Genomic DNA, 19,702 nt, shown 5'->3' on the forward strand with positions numbered 1-19,702 from the left:
ATTAATTTAAAAAAAAAAAGTGACATTTTAATAGAGACTTGAGTGACCTGAAGAAGGCAGTCATGCAAAGATCTGGAGGAAGAACATTCTAAGCAGAGGCACAGTCATTGCCAAAGCCTTAAAATGGAAACAAGTTTGGCATATTTGAGGAAAGATAAAGGTCTATGTGGTTGGAGCATAGTAAAAAGCTGAAGGGTAAGGTTGGAGAAGATGTTTCTTGCCTTGGAGGTAAGGAAAAGGAGGTGGGGTTTTACTCTAGCATACAAACAAGTCACTAGAGGGTTTGGGGGCAGAGGAGTAATATACTACTAATAGGATACTTTCAAAAGATCACTCTGGCTGCTATGCAGAAGATGTACTGTAGGGATCCAAGATTGGAAGCACTGAGACAATCAGGAAACTGTTATAAAGCATCTATTCTGAGTAAGAAGCTAACTTGGGGGGAAAAAATGAGAATGCCTGGACTAGAATCATAGCAGAGATGATGATAAATGGTTAGATTTAACAGATATTTTAAAGGTAGAGCCAACCAGATTTACTGATGGATTGGACATGAAGTAAAGTATGAAGTAAAGATAGGATTTGAGGATGACTTTGAGGATTCTACCCTAAGCAATGGGGAGGATGGTAATTTCCACTTTTTAAGAAGGTAAAGACCTAAGAAGAGCATATTTAGGGGAAAAGAACTCACTGTTTAGTTTTAGGTACTCAATTATTAGTCCAATATACTAAAGTGGGCACAAGCTTGGTAAGTTCAAGAAACAGAAAGGTCATTGTGACTTCAGCAGAGTAAGTGAAGAAGGGAGTGATGAGACCAGGTCAGAGAGAAAGGCAGATGGCCAGATCACATGAAGGACTTTTAAACATTGGAAAGGAATTTGGATTTTATTTTAAGTGTACTGGTAAGCCATTGAAAGATTTCAGGCAATGGAGATATACATGATTTGTTATGAGAACATTATTCTGACTTCTGTACAAAGAATGGATTGTGAAAGGAAAAGGAGCTCCATTAGATGATATTACAATAGTGCAAGTCAAAGATGACTTAGGCCAAAGTGGTGACAATAGTAATGCAAAGAACAGATGGCTACATCTTTGAAGTAGAATAGGAAGTGAAGCAGTTGTGAGATAGAGAAAGGGAAGAGGAGTTAAAAAAAAATTTTTGGCTTGAAAATCTAAGTGAATGATGGTATCATTTACTTAGTTAAGAAACCAGTAAGAATAAAAGGTATTTTGATGGGAGAAGAATATCAGCAAGTTCTTTTGGACACATTAAATTTGAGATGTCTATTGGCTAATCAAGTGGAAATGTCAAGGAGACAATTAGCTATATGAGTACAGAGTTCCAAAATGTGGGCTGAGTTGGAAATAGAAGAGAAAATACAGAGAAGGCAACATAGGATTAGGAAATGCCAACATTTACATGTTTGGTAAAGGAAGAAATGCTGAAAGAGACTGAAAGCAAGTATATATAACATCCAATAAAACTATTTATAGAGAAGGGTCAATATGGAGGCAAAGAATGCCAGACAGTGGGGAAGCTGTACGAGGCTGGAGTTGGAGAAACATGAAGAGGCAACATCCCGCTGGGCCCAGAGGTCAAGGATATAGCACCTCACATCCTTGTGGGAGAACCTGTGCCCTTGTGGGGCACATTAAGGTGTAGGCCAACTGTCAAGAATGCAAAGTGGTGAGGGGCTGGGAACCTTGCCAAGGCATGGGCCAGTGGGCACAATGTTCAATTATATGGGCAATGAAATGGGGGAGAGGGCAGGGTTTGTCATAGTAACAGTAAACAGAAAACACAGAAGTCAGCTCACCTGGAAGATTAGTTAGCTTACATTGATCAAAGGAGCTATGGTAGCATAGTGCCTAAGGCACTTAACTGCTAACCAGAAGGCTGGTGGTTCAAACCTACCAGCCCCTCCTCGGAAAGAAAGTTGGGCAATACTTCTGTAGTAATACCGCCTTGGAACGACTCGACGGCACATAACAACAACATTGATCAAATAAATAAACTGATTGAAGAGATTAGCAAATATATTAAAGATAATGAGAATCAAGTTTATGACTACTGGAGAAAGTATTTACAAGTATGGGAAGGTTAAGAGTAGAAAGAATGCTGAGGTGTTAGGTTGGACCTGGAGGTATTGATATGAACTCATGGTTTTATAATATACACACAGTGATACAGATAGAGTTATAGACATACGTCTCTGTGTACATGTACATATGGCCTAGATATGTCCACTGAGAGAGCCTACATGCAATGACACCCCAGTAGCAATAAGCACACTCTATGCTTTAATTGTGGTTTCTGAATACCATCTTGAAGTAAAAGGAACTACAGTTCCTTGCAGAAATGGCTGATTCCAGGGCTAAGTCAGGAAAAGTAAAAAGCTGAGCCTTGAGTATCTTGTACCAAAAAGTAAGGACATGTTCAGTGAGTGATGGAAACATGTTTAAAGAAGTGCCAGCCAGAAGGGCCTCTTACTCAGGAGCAATCTGAGACTCAAACTAAATAATGACAGTAATGAATTACAACCTGTTGAATCAAACAGAAACTCATGAGCCCACGTTAATATGAATGATGGAATGAGAAAAGAAAGCTCTTCCAGAAAGTACACAACAAAACACACTGCCGTCAAGTTGGACCTGACTCACAGTGACTCCTCTTTGGGTTTCCGAGGCAGTATCACTACGGAAGTAGATCGCCCAACCTTCCTTCCGAGGAGTGGCTGGTGGGTTTGAACCGCCAGCCTTCTGGTTAGCAGTCAAATGCCTTAGGCACTATGCCACCAGAGCTCCCTCCAGATAGTAGTAGAGTGCTAAAAAGTGTAGAAGAGATGATGGGAAAAATCAACCAACTGGAACTATCAAGAGGTAGCTAATTCAGGCAAGATTCATCCATGGATACTAAGGTTGATACATGAAAAAGAGGAATAGAATACTGGCATAATTTTAGAACAAAAATCACCTGATTACAAAAGGGGAAAATGGAATATTTCAAATGAAGAGAACTGGTAAGCACCAGCTTGACAAGATAGCCAAGGTTTCCACTGCAGGTCTTTTGATATAATCCACTAAGAATACAGCATCATATCTGTATATTCCTGCCAAGAACGCATGACCTAAATCTAGTCAGGAGGAAATACCAAGCAAATCAAGGTTGAGGGTCCTCCTACCGAATGTAAATCCTATACCTTAAAAGCTGCCAATGACATGACATGGTAAGTGTCATATTGTTGAATTCCTGGTTTAGAGGGTCATGAAGGAGCACATCCATATTTTTGCAAATACATGCTAGAATGTTTAGAAGTGATGGAACATCTTATTGGAAGCTTACTTTGAAACGACTGAGATACTGGTAAGTGGAAATGGTTGCACAACCTCGTGAATATACTAAAAAAACCTTCTGAATGTAAAGAAAGAAAAAGAACTAATAATTGTTATGTATAAAAAGGGTAAGGGAGAGGATGGAGATAAAGCAAATGCAGTAAAATGGCAAAATTGGGGTAATCTAGGAAAAAAGTGAGTTCTTCATACAGTTTTGGCAACTCTTCTGTAAGTTGAAATTATTTCAAAATAAATTATTTAAAAAAAAAAAACATGATTGGTATGCAATTAGAAACAAATGCTCCAAAGGAGAGGCTGCCAAGAACACTAGGCATTACAATTAAGGTGTTTAAAATAAAAAAATAAGACTCTAGTGCCCAGCCTTCAATACTTCTTACAAAAAGCCCGAGCATGTCAAGAAGTATGGAGCTACAAAGCATAAACTGTAGCAAAATTACCTTTCACTCCATCTAGCACTAAAAATCAAGAAAAATGTTTAAACAAAAGAGAAGAGTAATAAAACCATCTGCTCTTCTTTAACTCATTTCTGCTCATCTTATATTTTGTTTCATATACTCCTAATTACTCCTAATTTTACCCATAACTTTCTTAACCTCTTTCCAAATTTCTCTCTCTCTCAACTCAATCAAGCACATATCAAATCATAACTCCAAAAGGATTCTGAAATGTTACAAGGTATTTACACCTGGAAGGTGTTAGGTAAGATGAGAACACAGGAAATGAGAGTAGGAAGTCAAAAGATTATGTCTCATGAAACTAACTTAACTGAAAATCACTGGACCACACTACCCTGGCTATAAGACATTCTATTAGCAGTTTCATTTTAAGAAATCCTCCAGAGAAATCTGAAGTCTTAATAAAACCAAGAAGGTCACCCAACGATAAAACCAATTCTGGCCCCATTGGAAGGCAATGTTCGTTCATAAATCACATAGACCTTACCTTGGCTGCTTTAAATAACATTTCTCTTTCTTCTAAATCCTTTCTCTGCTTTTCCAATTGATCCAGCTTTTCAAGAAATTTGAGCTGTGATCTGGTATCACTAGACAGGATGTAATTTTCACTTGTCTGGAAAAAGAAACAACAATGTCTTATGACAATCTTGGGTAACACATTCTACATTAGGTAGCATGATACATCAGCTAACACCAACATACACAGCAAACTAAATTTTCAGGAGACAATATTTTTCTATACACAAACTTAACAAAATAAGAGGAATTTTAATCATCCTTAAATTTTAGAAGATGAGTCAGCACTTACATTTCATCAGTGTCTTCCCCCCCGCCAAAAAGGAATTAAGTCAAGTAGATCATAATAATATTAAGTAGAAAGCAAAAGAATATACCGTCATCCTATAATCTGTATCTTTTTATTTAAATTATTGTCCATGTATAGCATACTTCAATATGAGTAATTAAATCTTAGGCCTGTAAAAGGTATAAAGCAGTAGACGATCACCTCACTGAAAAATATAACAAGGATGAACGTCATCACCCTGCTTTCCATTGCTGGGATGATCTAACCTTGACAAGTGAATACAACTACTGTCAGAATGAAATAAAAGCTAAGGTGGCAAATACTAAAATCCTGAAACCTTATTACGATGAATTCCTTAAGCAGAGAATCTGGGCAGAAACTATAGTCAAAGAAACCAAGTATATACAACTTATAAATGAAAGCCAAAGTAAAGCAGCATAATTATTTGTCTTAAATGATTCCGTAAGATGAGAAAATTCAGATTCTTCCATTAATTCTAATACTCTCTGGTGGCATAGTGTTTAAGGCATTTAACTGCTAACCAGAAGGCTGGTGGTTCAAACCCACCAACCACTACTCGGAAGGAAGATTGAGCAATCTACTTCTGTAGTAATACTGCCACAGACACCCAAGGAGGGGTCACCATGAGTCGGACCCGACTCGATGGCAGTAAATTTTTTTTTTTTTTAAGAGTATAAAAACAGTGTTTCCCAATCCAGATATTTTTTATTTTTTCTTCTGACATGACCACATATTTCTTCAATACATGTGTGAGCGTCCTGGGTGGTACAAATGGTTTGTGGCCAACGGCTAACCTTAAGGTTGGCAGTTTCAACCCACCAAGCAGCATCATGAAAGAAAGGCCCAGCAACCTGGTTCTGTAAATCACAGCCAAGAAACTTGCTGTGGAGAAGGTCTACTCTGTTAACACACGGGATCGCTGTGGGTCAGAACAGACTTGATGACAAAGGGTTTGCTTTGGTGTTTTAATACGTGTGTGAGTGTGTGTATCTTCTCAGTGGATTTTTAAGATTTCCTGACATCCACTAATCTCAATCCACCACCATCTGTCAGTTTGTTGTACGGTGGTAGCTGCATGTTGCTGTGATGCTGGAAGCTATACTTTGGCATTTCTAAGGCAATCAGGGTCACCCCAGTGGACAGGCTTTAGCAGAACTTCCAGACTAAGAAAGAGCTAAAAGAGAGGCCTGGCAATCACCCTGTGAATCAGTCAATGGATGACAATGTACTATTGTCCAATATAGCACCAGAAGATGAGACCTCGTGGTTAGAAGGCACTCAAAGGATGACTGCACAAAGGCTGTGTCCTCAAAGTAGAGTCGACCTTCACGGCAAGGATGGGAGTGAAAAATTGAGGACACTTATCTACCAATGTGACGCAACTTAAAAGTGAAGAGCTGCAAATACCTACTAGTATACGACACGCACAATAATGAACTCAAACACACACCAATGATGGTGCAGGACTGGACAACAACATGCATTGTATTATATAAGGTCATCATGAGTTGGAGCTAACTCTATGGCAACTGACACCACCATCTCGGTAATTCAGACATCAAAACTACAGGAGAGAAATTGTAGGGAGTAGAGAAATTGTTTCCAAACATTTAGTCCACCAGTCAGTGACTGGCTCAGACATCACAGGTACAGTAGCATTCCCAAAGTTGATTCAATTAAGTGGGGCTGAGAGATTTTATATTTACATTCTGTTTGTTTGTTTTTAAATTTTACTGCATTTTTAGTGAAAGTATACGCAACAAAGTAGTTCCTATTCAACAATTTCTGCACGTAGTATTCAATGATACTGGTTACGTTCTTCACTTTATGCCAACATTCTCATCACTTCCATTCTCCTTGTTCCATTCCCATTAACCTAGCCTCACTGGCCCCCAACCTTCTTACCCGTGCTTCAGAGTGACTGTTGTCCATATGGGCTCATATAATTTTTTGAAGAGTACAGTACTCAAGGATGACATTCGTTACTTTTTTAACTTACCTGCTATTTAGTTAAAAGGTGACTTCAGAGGATAGTTTTGGCTCAAGGTTTAGAGTATCTTAGGGCAGTAGTCTTGGGTATTCCTCCAGTCTTAATGCATCTAGAAGTCTGGAGTTTTTGAGAATTTGGAGATCTGCTCCACATTTTTCTGTCTATCAGGGTCCATCTCTACTGTGACCCTCATCAGAACATTCAGTAGTGGTAGCCAGGTACCATTTAGTTCTACTCTCAACGAAGAGGAGGCTATGGTTCTTGGAGACAATTGGTCCTATAATCTAGTTCCTTCTCTGATTCTCAGATTTCCTTCCTTCTCTTTTGCAAACACAGACTAATAGTTACGTCTTAGATAGCTGCTTGCAAGCTTTCAGGACTCTGGACATCACTCACCAAACTAGGATGTAGAACATAAGTTTATGAACTATATGATACTACCTGATCAAGTTGTCCCACAAGAATATGACCCTAACTAAGAAAACCAATTGTGTGAGGTGATTGATTGTGTCCGAGAATTGTCAGCATTTGTAACCTCTCTTTGTTTTATTTTATATATATCTACAAAACTACACAAAGGAGCTGTGGTAGCATAAGGCATCTGGCTAATAACCAAAGGATCAGCGGTTTGAACTCATCAGCCACTCTGTGGGAGAAAGATGAGGCAGTCAGCTTCCACAATGATTTACTATAACCATGGAAATCCTACAGTTCTATTCTGTTCTATACAGTTGTTATGGGACAAAACTGACTTGATGGTAGTGGTTTGGTTTTAGCTTTATATAATTATATACATATTTGATGGCTGTTTTGCAAAATGATATATAACGCAGTATATCCTTTTTCCTATGCACAACTTAGTGGCATCAGTTACATTAGTCAACCTGTGCATACTTCATTCATTTTCAGTGCTACCTTTCCCATCACCATAAACAGGCAGTAATGTCTATCTAAACGATTTCCCTTCCCTAACTCTAATAACCACCAATAAACACTTGTCTTTTTATGTATACCTAATCTTGCCATTTCATAAAAGTTAGCTCATACAATATTTGTCCTGTTGTTGTTGTTGTTATTTGCCGTCGAGTCGCCCCCGACTCATAGCGACCCCTCCTTGGGTTTCCGAGGCAGTATCACTATGGGAGTAGGATTGCCAACCTTCCTTACGAGGAGTGGCTGGTGGGTTTGAACCGCCAGCCTTCTGGTTAGCAGTCAAGTGCCTTAGGCACTATGCTACCAGAGCTCCTATTGTAATTGATTTATTTTGCTCAGCATGATGTCCTCTGGGTTATCTACACTGCAAGATGTTTCAAACTCATTTTTTCTTTGTGGTTACATAGTATTCCATTGTAAGTATGAGCTATATTTTGTTTATCCATTCATCTGTTGTCGGGTGCTAAGGTTGTTTCCAACTTTTTGCTATTGTGCATAGTCAGGCATATATCTGGTTTTATCTCTTCTACTATATCTCTAGGATATATACCTACAAGTGGAATTATTAGGTCATGAACAAAAAACAAAAAAAACAACCAAAATCCACTGCTGTCAAGTCAATTTTGACTCACAGGGAGCCCCACTGGGTTTTCTAGGTGGTAAATCTTTATGGAAGTAGATTGCCCAGTCTTGCTTCCTCAGAGTGGCTGGTGGGTTTGAACCACCAACTTTCTGGTTAGCAGTCAGATTCGCGTCGATTTCAACCCACAGCAACCACTCCTTGGATTTTCTGAGGCAGTATCTCTACGGAAGTAGATTGCCCAATCTTCCAAGGAGTGGCTGGTGGGTTTGAACCACCAGCCTTCTGGTTAGCAGTCAAATGCCTTAAGTACTATGCCACTGGAGCTCCCTTACTAGGTCATAAGATAGCTAGCTCTGTTTCAAGCATTTTTGAGTAAGCACCATACTATTTTCCATAGTGGTTATACCATTTTATATTCCTACCAACAGCAGAAAAAGGTTCCAATCTCCTCACAGCCTTGCCAACATTTGTTGTTTTCTGTTTTTTCTTTTGATTAGTGCCACTTTAGGAGTAGTAAGGTGGTATCTCATTGCAGTTTTGATATACATCTTTCTAATGGGTTCTAATGGGCAATGATGTTTGTCAGCAGGCTGAATGTTCTCTTTGGTTAAGTGTCAGTTCATGTCCTTTGACCATTTTTTGACTGGGTTATTTTACTTTTTGTTATGTAGATTTTTAAAAATATATATATTTTGGATTTAGACCCTGGTATGGATTAAACTGTGTGTCCCAAAAATATGTCATAAATCCTACCCCCATACTTGTCGGAAAGGAGCTCTGGTAGCACGGTGCCTAAATCTGACTGCTAACAAGAAGGTTGGTGGTTCAAACCCACCAGCCACTCCACAGAAGCAAAGCTGGGCAATCTACTTCCATAAAGATTTACTGCCTTAGAGACCCAATGGAGGTCGCTATGAGTCGGAATCCACTCGATAGCAATGGGCTTGTTTTTTGGGTTTTATACCTGTGGCTGCAGTCAAATTTGGGAATAGTTTTCTTTGTTATGTTAATGAACAGTGATAGTGTTGGGTATGTCAAGTCAATCTGCCTTTTTCTTCCCTCTAAATTTTATTTATTTTGTTGTTGAGAATATATACAGCACAACATAAACCAATTCAACAGTTTCCACACACACAATTTAGTGACAGTGTTACATTCTTTGAGTTGTGCAACAATTCTCAGCCACCTTTTCTGCGTTTTCCTTTTTCAATTAAGATAAACTGATGGCCTTCCAAGGTTCCCATCAAATATTCTGAGTTATTGTCTTCAATTTGATACTATACAGAGTTCTTAAAACAGCATAATGCTCAAGGCAGACTTTTTTTTTTTTTTTAAACCGTTGTTTGCTGTCGAGTCAGACCCAACTCATAGTGACCCCTCCTTGGGTTTCCGAGGCAGCATCACTATGGAGGTAGATTGCCCAACCTTCCTTCTGAGGAGTGGCTGGTGGGTTTGAACCGCCAGCCTTCTGGTTAGCAGTCAAGTGCCTTAGGCACTACGCTACCAGAGCTCCCTTTTTTGAACTAGTTAACCTAAACTACTGCTCGGTTTTAAGATGTCTTCAGGGATATTTTTGGTTTACGGTTTAAATACTGTCTCAGGGCAAGAGTTTCAGGAGTTCATCCACCCTCTACGGCTCTAGGAAGTCTGGAGCCCATGAGAATCTGAAATTCTGCTTTGCGTTTTTGGTTTTTTTTTAAATCAGGATTCTTCTATGGAATCTTTGATCAAAATGTTCAGCAATGGTAGCCAGACTTTCCACTTCTGGTCTCATGGCAAAGGAGGCAGCTGTTCATGGAGGCAATCAGCCACATGTTCAACATCCTCCTCCTATCTCTGACTTCACTTCTTCCTCTGCTGCTTCAGGTAAAAAGAGACCAATTGTGCCTTAGATGACCAACACAAGCATCTCTTCAAATTAAATTTATATTGTTGGTATTAAACTAGATCAAAAGAGTATTACATAGTTTAAGGGATGTATTGGCAACACTTACTTTATTTCATGTTTAGTACAAAAAGAATTTCCAAGTCCTTTTAAAGTTACATAATACAGATAAAATATGGAATAAATTATAGACCAACCACAGAGGTATAAACAAAATTATCAGTGGTTTTTATAATTTCTTTAGTACCACTTTGTGGAAAGTTTGCTCACAAGACTTTATTTTAAAAGAGCAACAAACAATAAATTAAAAAAGGGGCACAAACTTACTAAATTTTAACCCAATCTCATTTCCATAAGATTAGGTCTCACTCAATTCAGATATGACTGATTCTAATACAATACATCTTTTATTTACTCTTCCAGATATTACTAAGCAAATGATCACCTCCTCTATTTCTAAATCCCCACCTTATTTAAACAACAGTGATTACAACCTTATCTCCCAGCCTAACTGAACAACTCATGCACCAACAGATCAGACCTCTGAAATGGAAGGGTCCACTATGTATTAAATGGTTTAATGATAAAAATAAGAATATAAGCACCCAGACAAAATGAATTCCATCTAAAAGAAGTACTACAGTATTTTTCCACTGGGAAAAAACCCGAAGCTTCTCCATGGTCATTGGCATGCCAAAACCAAACCAAACCAAACCAAACCAACTGCCATCAAATTGATTCCAATTCATAGTGACCCTATCAGACAGAGTAGAATAGAACTCCAAGGCAGATTGCCTCAGGATTGTCTCAAGGAGCGGCTGGTGGGATCAGTCCACCGACTTCTTGGTATCACCAGAGCACCTCACTGGCAAGCAGATAACTAAACCTTCAGTAAGAAAACATCTGGCAGCAAGAGCGAAAGTTCTCTAGCATATGTGTCATTTGCTACTTCTTTACTTACATCTGTGTATGGACTATGATTAATTAGAAAATTCTATCTACCCAGGTGAAATATTATCAAAAGTAAGTGGATATCCAGGATAAAGAGATGGTAAGCTTTTGCTTTTAATAACAGTAGCTTCCTTTGGGGAAATGCAGAGTAGAATACCACATACTGCACAATTAAATAAGTCCTATCGAGAATGAACTAAAACACAAGGACATAGGTAATCCTGTGACTCAAAGATTATTACTATCAAAATCTATATATTAAGTGTAATTTTGAACTGAAGCAAAATATAAATGAATACTAGTTCTGTTTAAAAGAAGATGATAATGTAGAGAATATTCTATATGTGCAAATCCAGACAAAGGTACTAGCTGTATTACGGAATGAGTATTGGGTGGGGAAGGAGGTGAGCAGGGGGAAAAGTAAAGGGAGAAGTAGTGTACAACACAGAAAGTTAAGGAGGCACTAGCTTTAAGTTAAGTTTTTGAGGTCTTCCAGGAGGGGTAGATACAGTCCATTCTGCTTAGGGCACCTAAATCCTTGGTACATGTACTACTAATATACAACACAAGAAGTCCATCTGAAAGTTGTACACAATAGAACAACTAAGAGCATTAAACACAATTTGGAAAATTCCATTATTAAAATGTATATATTGCATTTTACAAAAATTATCCAGTGTAAATGAAGGAATACTCATCTACTTCTGATAAAAAGTAACGTGACTAAGGTGTGTGTGTTGCGGGGTGGAGTGGACAAGAAGTTTTAAAAAAAAGCCAGAAAAGCAGACTCTAACATTCCTCTCCAAAAAGCAGGCAGTAATACAACATCCCCACCCATCTGTCAGTTTGTCATACAGTGGTGACTTATGTGTTCTTACGATACTGGAAACTATGTCATCCATATTTCAGACACCAGTAGGGTCACTCATAATGGATAAGTTTCAGTGGAGCTTCTCTCTAGACTAAAACAGACTAGGAAGAAAGGTCTGGTGATCTACATCCAAAAATTAGCCAATGAAAACCTTACAGATCACAACAGAATATTGTTTTGATATAGTGCTAGAAGGTGAATCCTCTAAATCTAAAACTAATGTGAAGAAGAATATAAGGCCGAAAAAAAAAAGGAAATCTCTTCAGACACTTCAATACTGATACTGAATGTCAGCGCAGACAAATCCGAGGGCTCACCTCTCCCAAGAAACATCAAAAAATTAAGCAGAAACTGTTAGCATTAACTTGTGAGAACTCTAGAAAAACAGTCAAAGGTTTATGAGAACTAAATAAAAGCTGAATCAAGGAAAAGGAAACTTTAAAATGGTGTTTCAAGAAACTATAGCAAGTCACTGAGTAACCAGTGAGAAAACTAGGACTTCAATGTTGATATGTGATAAGTACTACAGTATTTGCAAGGGGGAGGGGGGAGAAAGAGAAATAAATTAAGTTGGGTAAAGTCATTAAACAGACAACTACAGGCCTCAAAATCAACAACAGTAAACACTGGGGAAGGGGGAGAATCAGATTTCCTGAGGAATGAAATATGATTCAAAATGTGTAATTGTAAACAAAAAATTTCCAGGCATACAAAGAAAGTATATGTTCACTCACAGGAAAAAAATAACTGACAATCTGTCCCTGAGGAAGCTCAGATATTGGATGCAGTAGACAAAGACTTTAAATCATTGGTCTTAAATATGCTCAAAGAGCTGAGGAAACTATAGACAAAACACGTTAGGATATCAGGAAAATGACATATGAACAGAGAAAGAAATTATGAAAGGAACCAAATAGAAATTCTTAAGTAGAAAACTAAAAGAACTAAAAAGAAAAATTTACTAGAGGAGTTCAGCTCAAGAGATGAGCAGGTATAAGAAAGAATTAATGAAGCTGAAGATTGGACAAGTGAAACTTTGCAGTTTCAGAAGACAAAAAAATCAACAAAAGTGAGCAGAGAAATGTGATGTCATCAAGCACACTAATATACAAATATGGGAATCCCTGAAGGAGAAAAGAGAAAGGGGCAAAAAGAGTATCTGACAAAATAATGGCCACGCACATCCCAAATCTGAGCTATACATCCAAGAAGCTCCAAGTACAATAAACTCCTTAGTTTCACACCAAGAAACTTTATGATCAAACTATTAAAATTTAAAGACAAAGAGAGAATCTTAAAAGCAGAACGAGAGAAGCGATGTATCATGTACACTCTCACTTCCTGCCACTGAGTTGATTCCTACTCATACTACACTATAGGACAGAGTACGACTGATCTATAGGGTTTCTAAGGCAGCAAATCTTGATGTAAGTAGACTGCCTCATCTGTATTCCATAGAGAGGATGGTGGGTTCAAACCACCAACCTTCTGTATTGCTACTAAATGCCTTAACCATTATGTAATCAAAGTGCTTTCATCACATACAAGGACTCCTCAATAAAACTTAGCCAATTTCTCATCAGAAACCACTGATTCCAGAGGCAGTGGGACAACATTCATAAAGTGCTTAAAGAGTAAAGTTGTCAATCAATAATTCTTTATCTGGCAAGTCTATTCTTCAAAAATGAAGACGAAATTAAGACATTCCTAGATTTAAACACACACACACACACACACACACACACACACAACTGAGGGTGTTTATTGCTCACAGACCTACCCATCAGGTTGGAAAGGTCACTAAACAGTAACTCAAAGCCACATAATGAGATAAAGATCTCCATTAAAGCTAATTTCATAGGCAAGTGAAAAACAAAAGTTCTATTGTATTTTTGATTTTTAAGTTCTTTTAATTTCCTACATGTTGTAAAAGACAAATGTGTAAAATATAAAACTATGTTAATGGCAAAGGACAGGCATATGACCTGAACATTTACATTAGGTAGATACACTCCTTGAAGAGATCAGTCATGGCAGAATAGAAGGGCTGTGTATGTATGTATGTAAATTTGAGTAATAGTAGTATTAACTAGTCTTCCTTGTAGGTGTATGCATATTATCCTATCACTGACAGCACTGTACTTCAGGACAGATCTTGAAACATTCTTTTTGATGATAAATGCAACACCATTCCTCTTCAATCTGCCATTCCTGGCACAGGAGACCATAGGACTGCCCGATTCAAAATGGCCAAAACCAGTGCATTTCAACTAACTAATGCCTAGGATATTGATCTTTATGTGTTACATTTCATTTTGACAACGTCCAATTTTCCTAGATTCATACTTCATACATTCCATGTTCTGATTTTTAATGAATGTTTACGCTGTCTCTTTCCTTTCTGAATCATGCCCCTTCAGTAAATGAAGGTCCCAAAAGCTTTACTCCATCCACGTCATGAAGGTCAACTCTACTTTGAGGAGGCAGCTCTCCCCAAGTAGTATTCTGAATGCCTTCCTACCTGACGGGCACATCTCCTAGCACTGTATAAGGCAATGCTTCAGGGCTGTTTGTAAAGTTTTCCAGTAATATATATATCAGACAATGTTTCATTGCTATTCATAAGGTTTTCACTGGACAATTTTTTCCAAAGTGGATGGTCCCTTTCTACTTCTCAGTCTATATTAGTCTGGAAGCTCTGCTGAAACCTGTCCATCCTACGGCACCCTCTTGCTGTTGTTGTTGTTAGATGTCGCTGAGTCACCTCCGAGTCATAGCGACCCTATGCACAGCAGAATGAAACACTGCCCAGTCCTGTGTCAGTCTTATGATCCTTGCTATACCTGAGCCCATCGTTGCAGCCACTGTGTCAATCCATCTCGTTGAGGGTCTTTCCTTTCTTCGTTGACCCTCTACTTTACCAAGCATGATATCCTTCACCAGGGAATGGTTCTTCCTGACATCATGACCAAAGTAGGTGAGATGAAGTCTGGCCATTTTGGCTTCCAAGGACCATTCTGGCTGCATTTCCTCCAGGACAGGTCTGTTACTCTTTTCAGCAGTCTATGGTAATCTTAGCATTCTTCTCCAACGCCACAACTCAAAAGCATCAACTCTTCTTCGGTCTTCTTTATTCATTGTCCAGCTCTCATATGTGTAAGAGGTGACTGAAAATACTTATGGCTTGGCTAGGTGCACCTTAGTCTTCAAGGAGACATGTTTGCTCTTCATCATTTGAAAGAGGTCTTTTGCAGCAGATTTGCACAATGCAACACGTCATCTGATGTCTTAACTGCTGCTTCCATTGGTGTTGATCGTAGATTGTCGATGGACACTGGTAGTATTAGAAACACTGGAGGCATAGCCTCCAGCCACAAAGCAACATGCAAGCCAACACAGTACAACAAACTGATAGGTAAGTTTATATGAATTACTTCATATATTGGTGGTGTTGTTATGTGCTGTCGAGTCGGACCCAACTCATAGGGACCCCTCCTTGGGTTTCCAACGCAGTATCACTATGGAAGTAGATTGCCCCATCTTCCTTCCGAGGAGTGGCTGGTGGGTTTGAACCAACCAGCCTTCTGGTTAGCAGTCAAGTGCCTTAGGCACTATGCTACCAGAGGTCCCACTTCATATATTAGACAAGCTAAATTAGTATCAACTGAAACTAGATTGATGTAAATTGTTGTTGTGAGGTGCCGTCTACTTGTCTCTGACTCATAGTGACCCTATGCACAACAGAATGAAACACTGCCCAGTCCTGTGCCAACCTCATGATCCTTGCTATACCCGAGTCCATAGGTGCAGTCACAGTGTCAATCCATCTCATTGAAGGCCATCCCGTTCTTTATCGACGCTCGACTTTATCAAGCATGACACCCTGCTCCAGGGAATGGTTCCTCCTGATAACATGACCAAAGTAAGTGAGATGAAGTCTGGACATTCTTGTCTCCAAGAAGCATTCCACCCATACTTGTTCCGACAGATCTGTTAGTCCTTTTAGCAGTCCATGCTACTCTTAGCATTCTTCTCCAACACCACAACTCAAATGCATCAATTCTTCTTTCGTCTTCTTTATTCACTGTCACGTGCATAAGAGGCAGTTGAAAATAATTCAAAAAATATACACAGGAAAAACGACAAAGAAATCAAATGAGATATTACCACCACCAAAAAAAAAAAAAAAAAAAACAACTAAACCCAACAGAAGGCAGTAATGGCAGGAATAAGCACGAAGTGTGACACACAGATATCACAGAGCAAAATGGCAGAGGCCCTTCCTTAGCAGTAATTACTTAAGTGTAAACAGATTAAACTCTCAAATTAAAAGCAGAGAATGGCAGAATGGCCCCCCCCAAAAAAAATCTAAATAGATGTTGTCTACAAAAGACTCACTTTAAATCCAATGACACAAATAGGTTGAAAGTGATAGCATGGAAAAAGTTATTCCATGCAGATACAAAATGGTGTCACTGGTATGAAAACAGTTTGGCAATTCCTCAAAAAGTTAAATATAAAATTACCGTATGTGCCAGCAATTCCACTCCTAGATATATACCTCAAAAAACCAAAAGCAGAAACTTCACATCAATGTTCACTGCAGTGTTACTCAAATAGCAAAAAAGGTGGAAACAAACCAAGGGTCTATCAACAGATAAACGTACAAACAAAATGTGGTATACACATACAATGAAATATTATTCAGGCATAAAGAGAAATAAGGTTCAGGTACATGCTATAACATCAATAAACCTAGAAAACATGCTAAATGAAGTCTGAAACAAAAGAAATATTATCAGAAGAGCTAAAAGCTCTATAACATTTGCCCAAGCAGGCAGAGGCCAGGCCGAGAGGCTAAGGGCCAGAGAGGTGGGCAAGAGTACACAGCAGAGGGGAGACTGTCCTGATCAAAGATATGTATCCTGAGAGTATTCCTGCAGCTGAATTGTAGCCTGTTACTTGCCTAATAAATCCCATAACCACGAGTACTGTATTTGAGTTTTATGTGGCCATTGCAACAAATTACTGAAGCCAGGAGAGAAGTCGTGAGTGCCGTGGGAAGGGACTGTTCACGTCTGAGTTGGTAAAAAGGTTTGGAGAGTGGTAGAATGTCTGGTCATAGGAATAAGCTTTGGGCTGCCTGATGGTGATTCTGTCTCCTCTTCCTGAGGTTGGAGCAGGTCAGAGGATGCTTTCCCCATGTCCTCTGTGCAGGAGCCTTGGTGGAGCAATGGTTAAATACTCAGCTGCTAACCAAAAGGGTAAGACTAGGTGGTTTGGTTACCATAAAGATTATAGCCCTAGGAAACCAACCCTATGAGGCAGTTTTAGTCTGTCCTGTAGGGTCACTGTGAGTCAGAATTGGCTTTATAGCACAAAATACCACCACCAACATGCACCAAACCATACAGCTCATGAATATAAAGTAACCAAAAACCAGTAACAGAATCTAAGGGAGAAATAGATATAGTCCTACAATATAGTTAGAGACTTCAACATCTCATTTTCAATAATGACTAGAAAAGCTAGATAAAAGATTAATAAGGAAACAGAGAAACTGAACAACCCTATAAAACAACTAGGCCTAATAGACGTATATAGAACATGGCACTCAACAATAGCATATGGAACATTATCCAGGTGCACAGAGAACTTAAAATAAGTGTTAATAAATTTCAAAAGACTGAACTCATGCAAAGAATCTTCTGCGACCATGATGGAATGAGTTAGAATCAACACAGAAGGTAATCTGTATAATTCACAGATACATAGAAATTAAAAAACATATTCTTGAAAGACCTATGGATCAAAGAAGAAATCACAAAGGAAATTAAAAAGTAATTAGGAATGAGTAAAAATGAAAATACAACATACCAAAATGTATGAAATACAGTAAAAGGAGTTCTCAGAGGGAAATTTATAACAGTAAAACATCTACGTTAAAAAAATAAATCAATCTGAAATCAATAATCTAAACTTTACCCTTAAAGGAACTAGAAAAAAAACCAAACTAAATCCAAAGGTAGTAGAAAGACGACAACAATAATAAAGATTCAAATTGAGATAAACAACTTAAAGAATAGAAAAACAAGAAAAAAAATAAATTAAGACCAAAAATTTCTTTGAAAAGATCAACAAATATTGACAAATCTTAGGTTGACTGACATAGTAAAAAAAAGAGAGAAGACATAAATAATTAAAATTAGAAATGTACGTGACAACATTACCATCAACCTTACAGACATAAAAAGGATTATAAAAGAATACTATGAACAACTATGAATTGGATGAAATGGACAAATTCCTATAAATACACAAGAAATACTAGTATTAATTTTGTTCTGTTCACAGCTTTCTCTCCAGTAAATTCTCAAAAGGATTTATAGAAGTGAGGTTCACAAACTAAATGTAGTTCTTTCAAAGTTCTAAATGAAGTAAGAAAAGCAACAAAAAAAGTAATGATTCCTCCAGGGAAACAACCAGTGCTGTAGCATCTCCTTGGATTCCTTTTAATCTATATCTAGGACACCATGACATTGACCATTCTTGCAAACTCACAATCTCAAAAGGTTAACCATATACTACATTCTTAAAAATCCAGCTGTCAGCATTTCTTTACCTTTTTCTCCCCCATGCCTTATCACCCAATCATTTGCTCTTCTCCTACTCTATAATTCAAAAACATCATGTGCCTTCATCTTGATAATGGCAAATGATCTGGCTCACAGCACTAGAAACAAGATAGGCTATTCTTTCATTTAGGTTTTTTAAACAAATAAATAAAAGCAACCAATAACATTAACCAGTGGCATCAGTCCTAACACTCAACACAATCATTTAACTTAACAGGAATAGAATACTGGCAGAGTACAGACCACCAAGAACACAAGTAATCAACAGTCCATTCTAACAAATCGTTCTTCCCAATTAAAAGCTTAGGGAAGAGCAGCCTAAAGCAGAACAGATGGATATTTCAATCTTCATTGACAATGCAGCTTTGGATAGCATCTTAACCTCTATTTTAATTGTATTTGTCATATTTAGCATATCTAAATAAGGCAAATTAGATGAGACTTTGATTTTCTACCAATATGAAATATGTCTCAATCATTTCCTTTAAAAATATATTTTGACTATAAATCCATGCCATAACACTCTCAACACTACAAAGAAGAGAAACAGGAGTTTGTACTTCTTTAATGATTTTCTTTACCTTGTAAGTTGTCATTCGATGCTGAGCAATTGTAGTCAGTTTTTCCAGAAGGCCTCGTAATCGCTCCTGTGTTGCATAGGAGATCAAGTTCACAGCATCAGAGTTAAGTTCCGTAATGTCATGCTTTTTACCTGTGGAAGCAGAGAAAATCCATTACGTGTTTTAGTAGTGGCTGATAATTGAAATAATTAGCACAGCAGGTATTCTGTTCCCCCTGGAAGTCATACCCATTATGAATAAAGGTTTGGAGATTATGATTTTCCTGGTAAAGTCACAACTTCAAAGATCTTAGACATTACATTAATAAAACCTAGCCTGAAGCCTCAGAAAATATAGACATTGTTTCACTTAGCCTCTAGAATCTTTCTCCTTGCAAGGTCATTTATAGGACAAAGTTAATAAGAACACAAATCAAGTCGAGTGTTCAGGGAGGAAAACGGTAACCGCAGAAATTAGCACTATATTCTGTTAATTTTAGTAATTAAAAAAATAGAAAATTACATTTTGCCCTGTTTGACACTGTTAACAATTTATGACATTTATTTCAATGAATTCAGACTGAAACTTAATGCCTTGTCCAGAAGACCTACTTGTACTTCTTTTATCTATCTATATGGTTATTTTGTACTAACTCA

At 38.0% G+C, this 19,702-nt stretch overlaps 1 protein-coding gene across 1 annotated transcript in view; it reads right to left on the bottom strand.

Annotated features, from left to right (window-relative positions):
- The window catches only part of TAF4B (TATA-box binding protein associated factor 4b), a 254,922-nt gene that overhangs the window by 108,710 nt on the left and 126,510 nt on the right, over positions 1-19,702 (bottom strand). Inside the window, exons 11-12 of the mRNA XM_007935568.2 lie at positions 19,068-19,198; positions 4,300-4,425 (exon numbers count right to left, since the gene is read on the bottom strand). Coding sequence (XP_007933759.1) covers positions 4,300-4,425; positions 19,068-19,198 — 257 coding nt within the window. The remainder of the gene's footprint in view (positions 1-4,299; positions 4,426-19,067; positions 19,199-19,702) is intronic.

This window comes from Orycteropus afer, unplaced genomic scaffold (assembly GCF_000298275.1).
Source record: "Orycteropus afer afer isolate SDZICR_OR568_19922 unplaced genomic scaffold, OryAfe1.0 scaffold00030, whole genome shotgun sequence".
NCBI lineage: Eukaryota > Metazoa > Chordata > Mammalia > Tubulidentata > Orycteropodidae > Orycteropus > Orycteropus afer.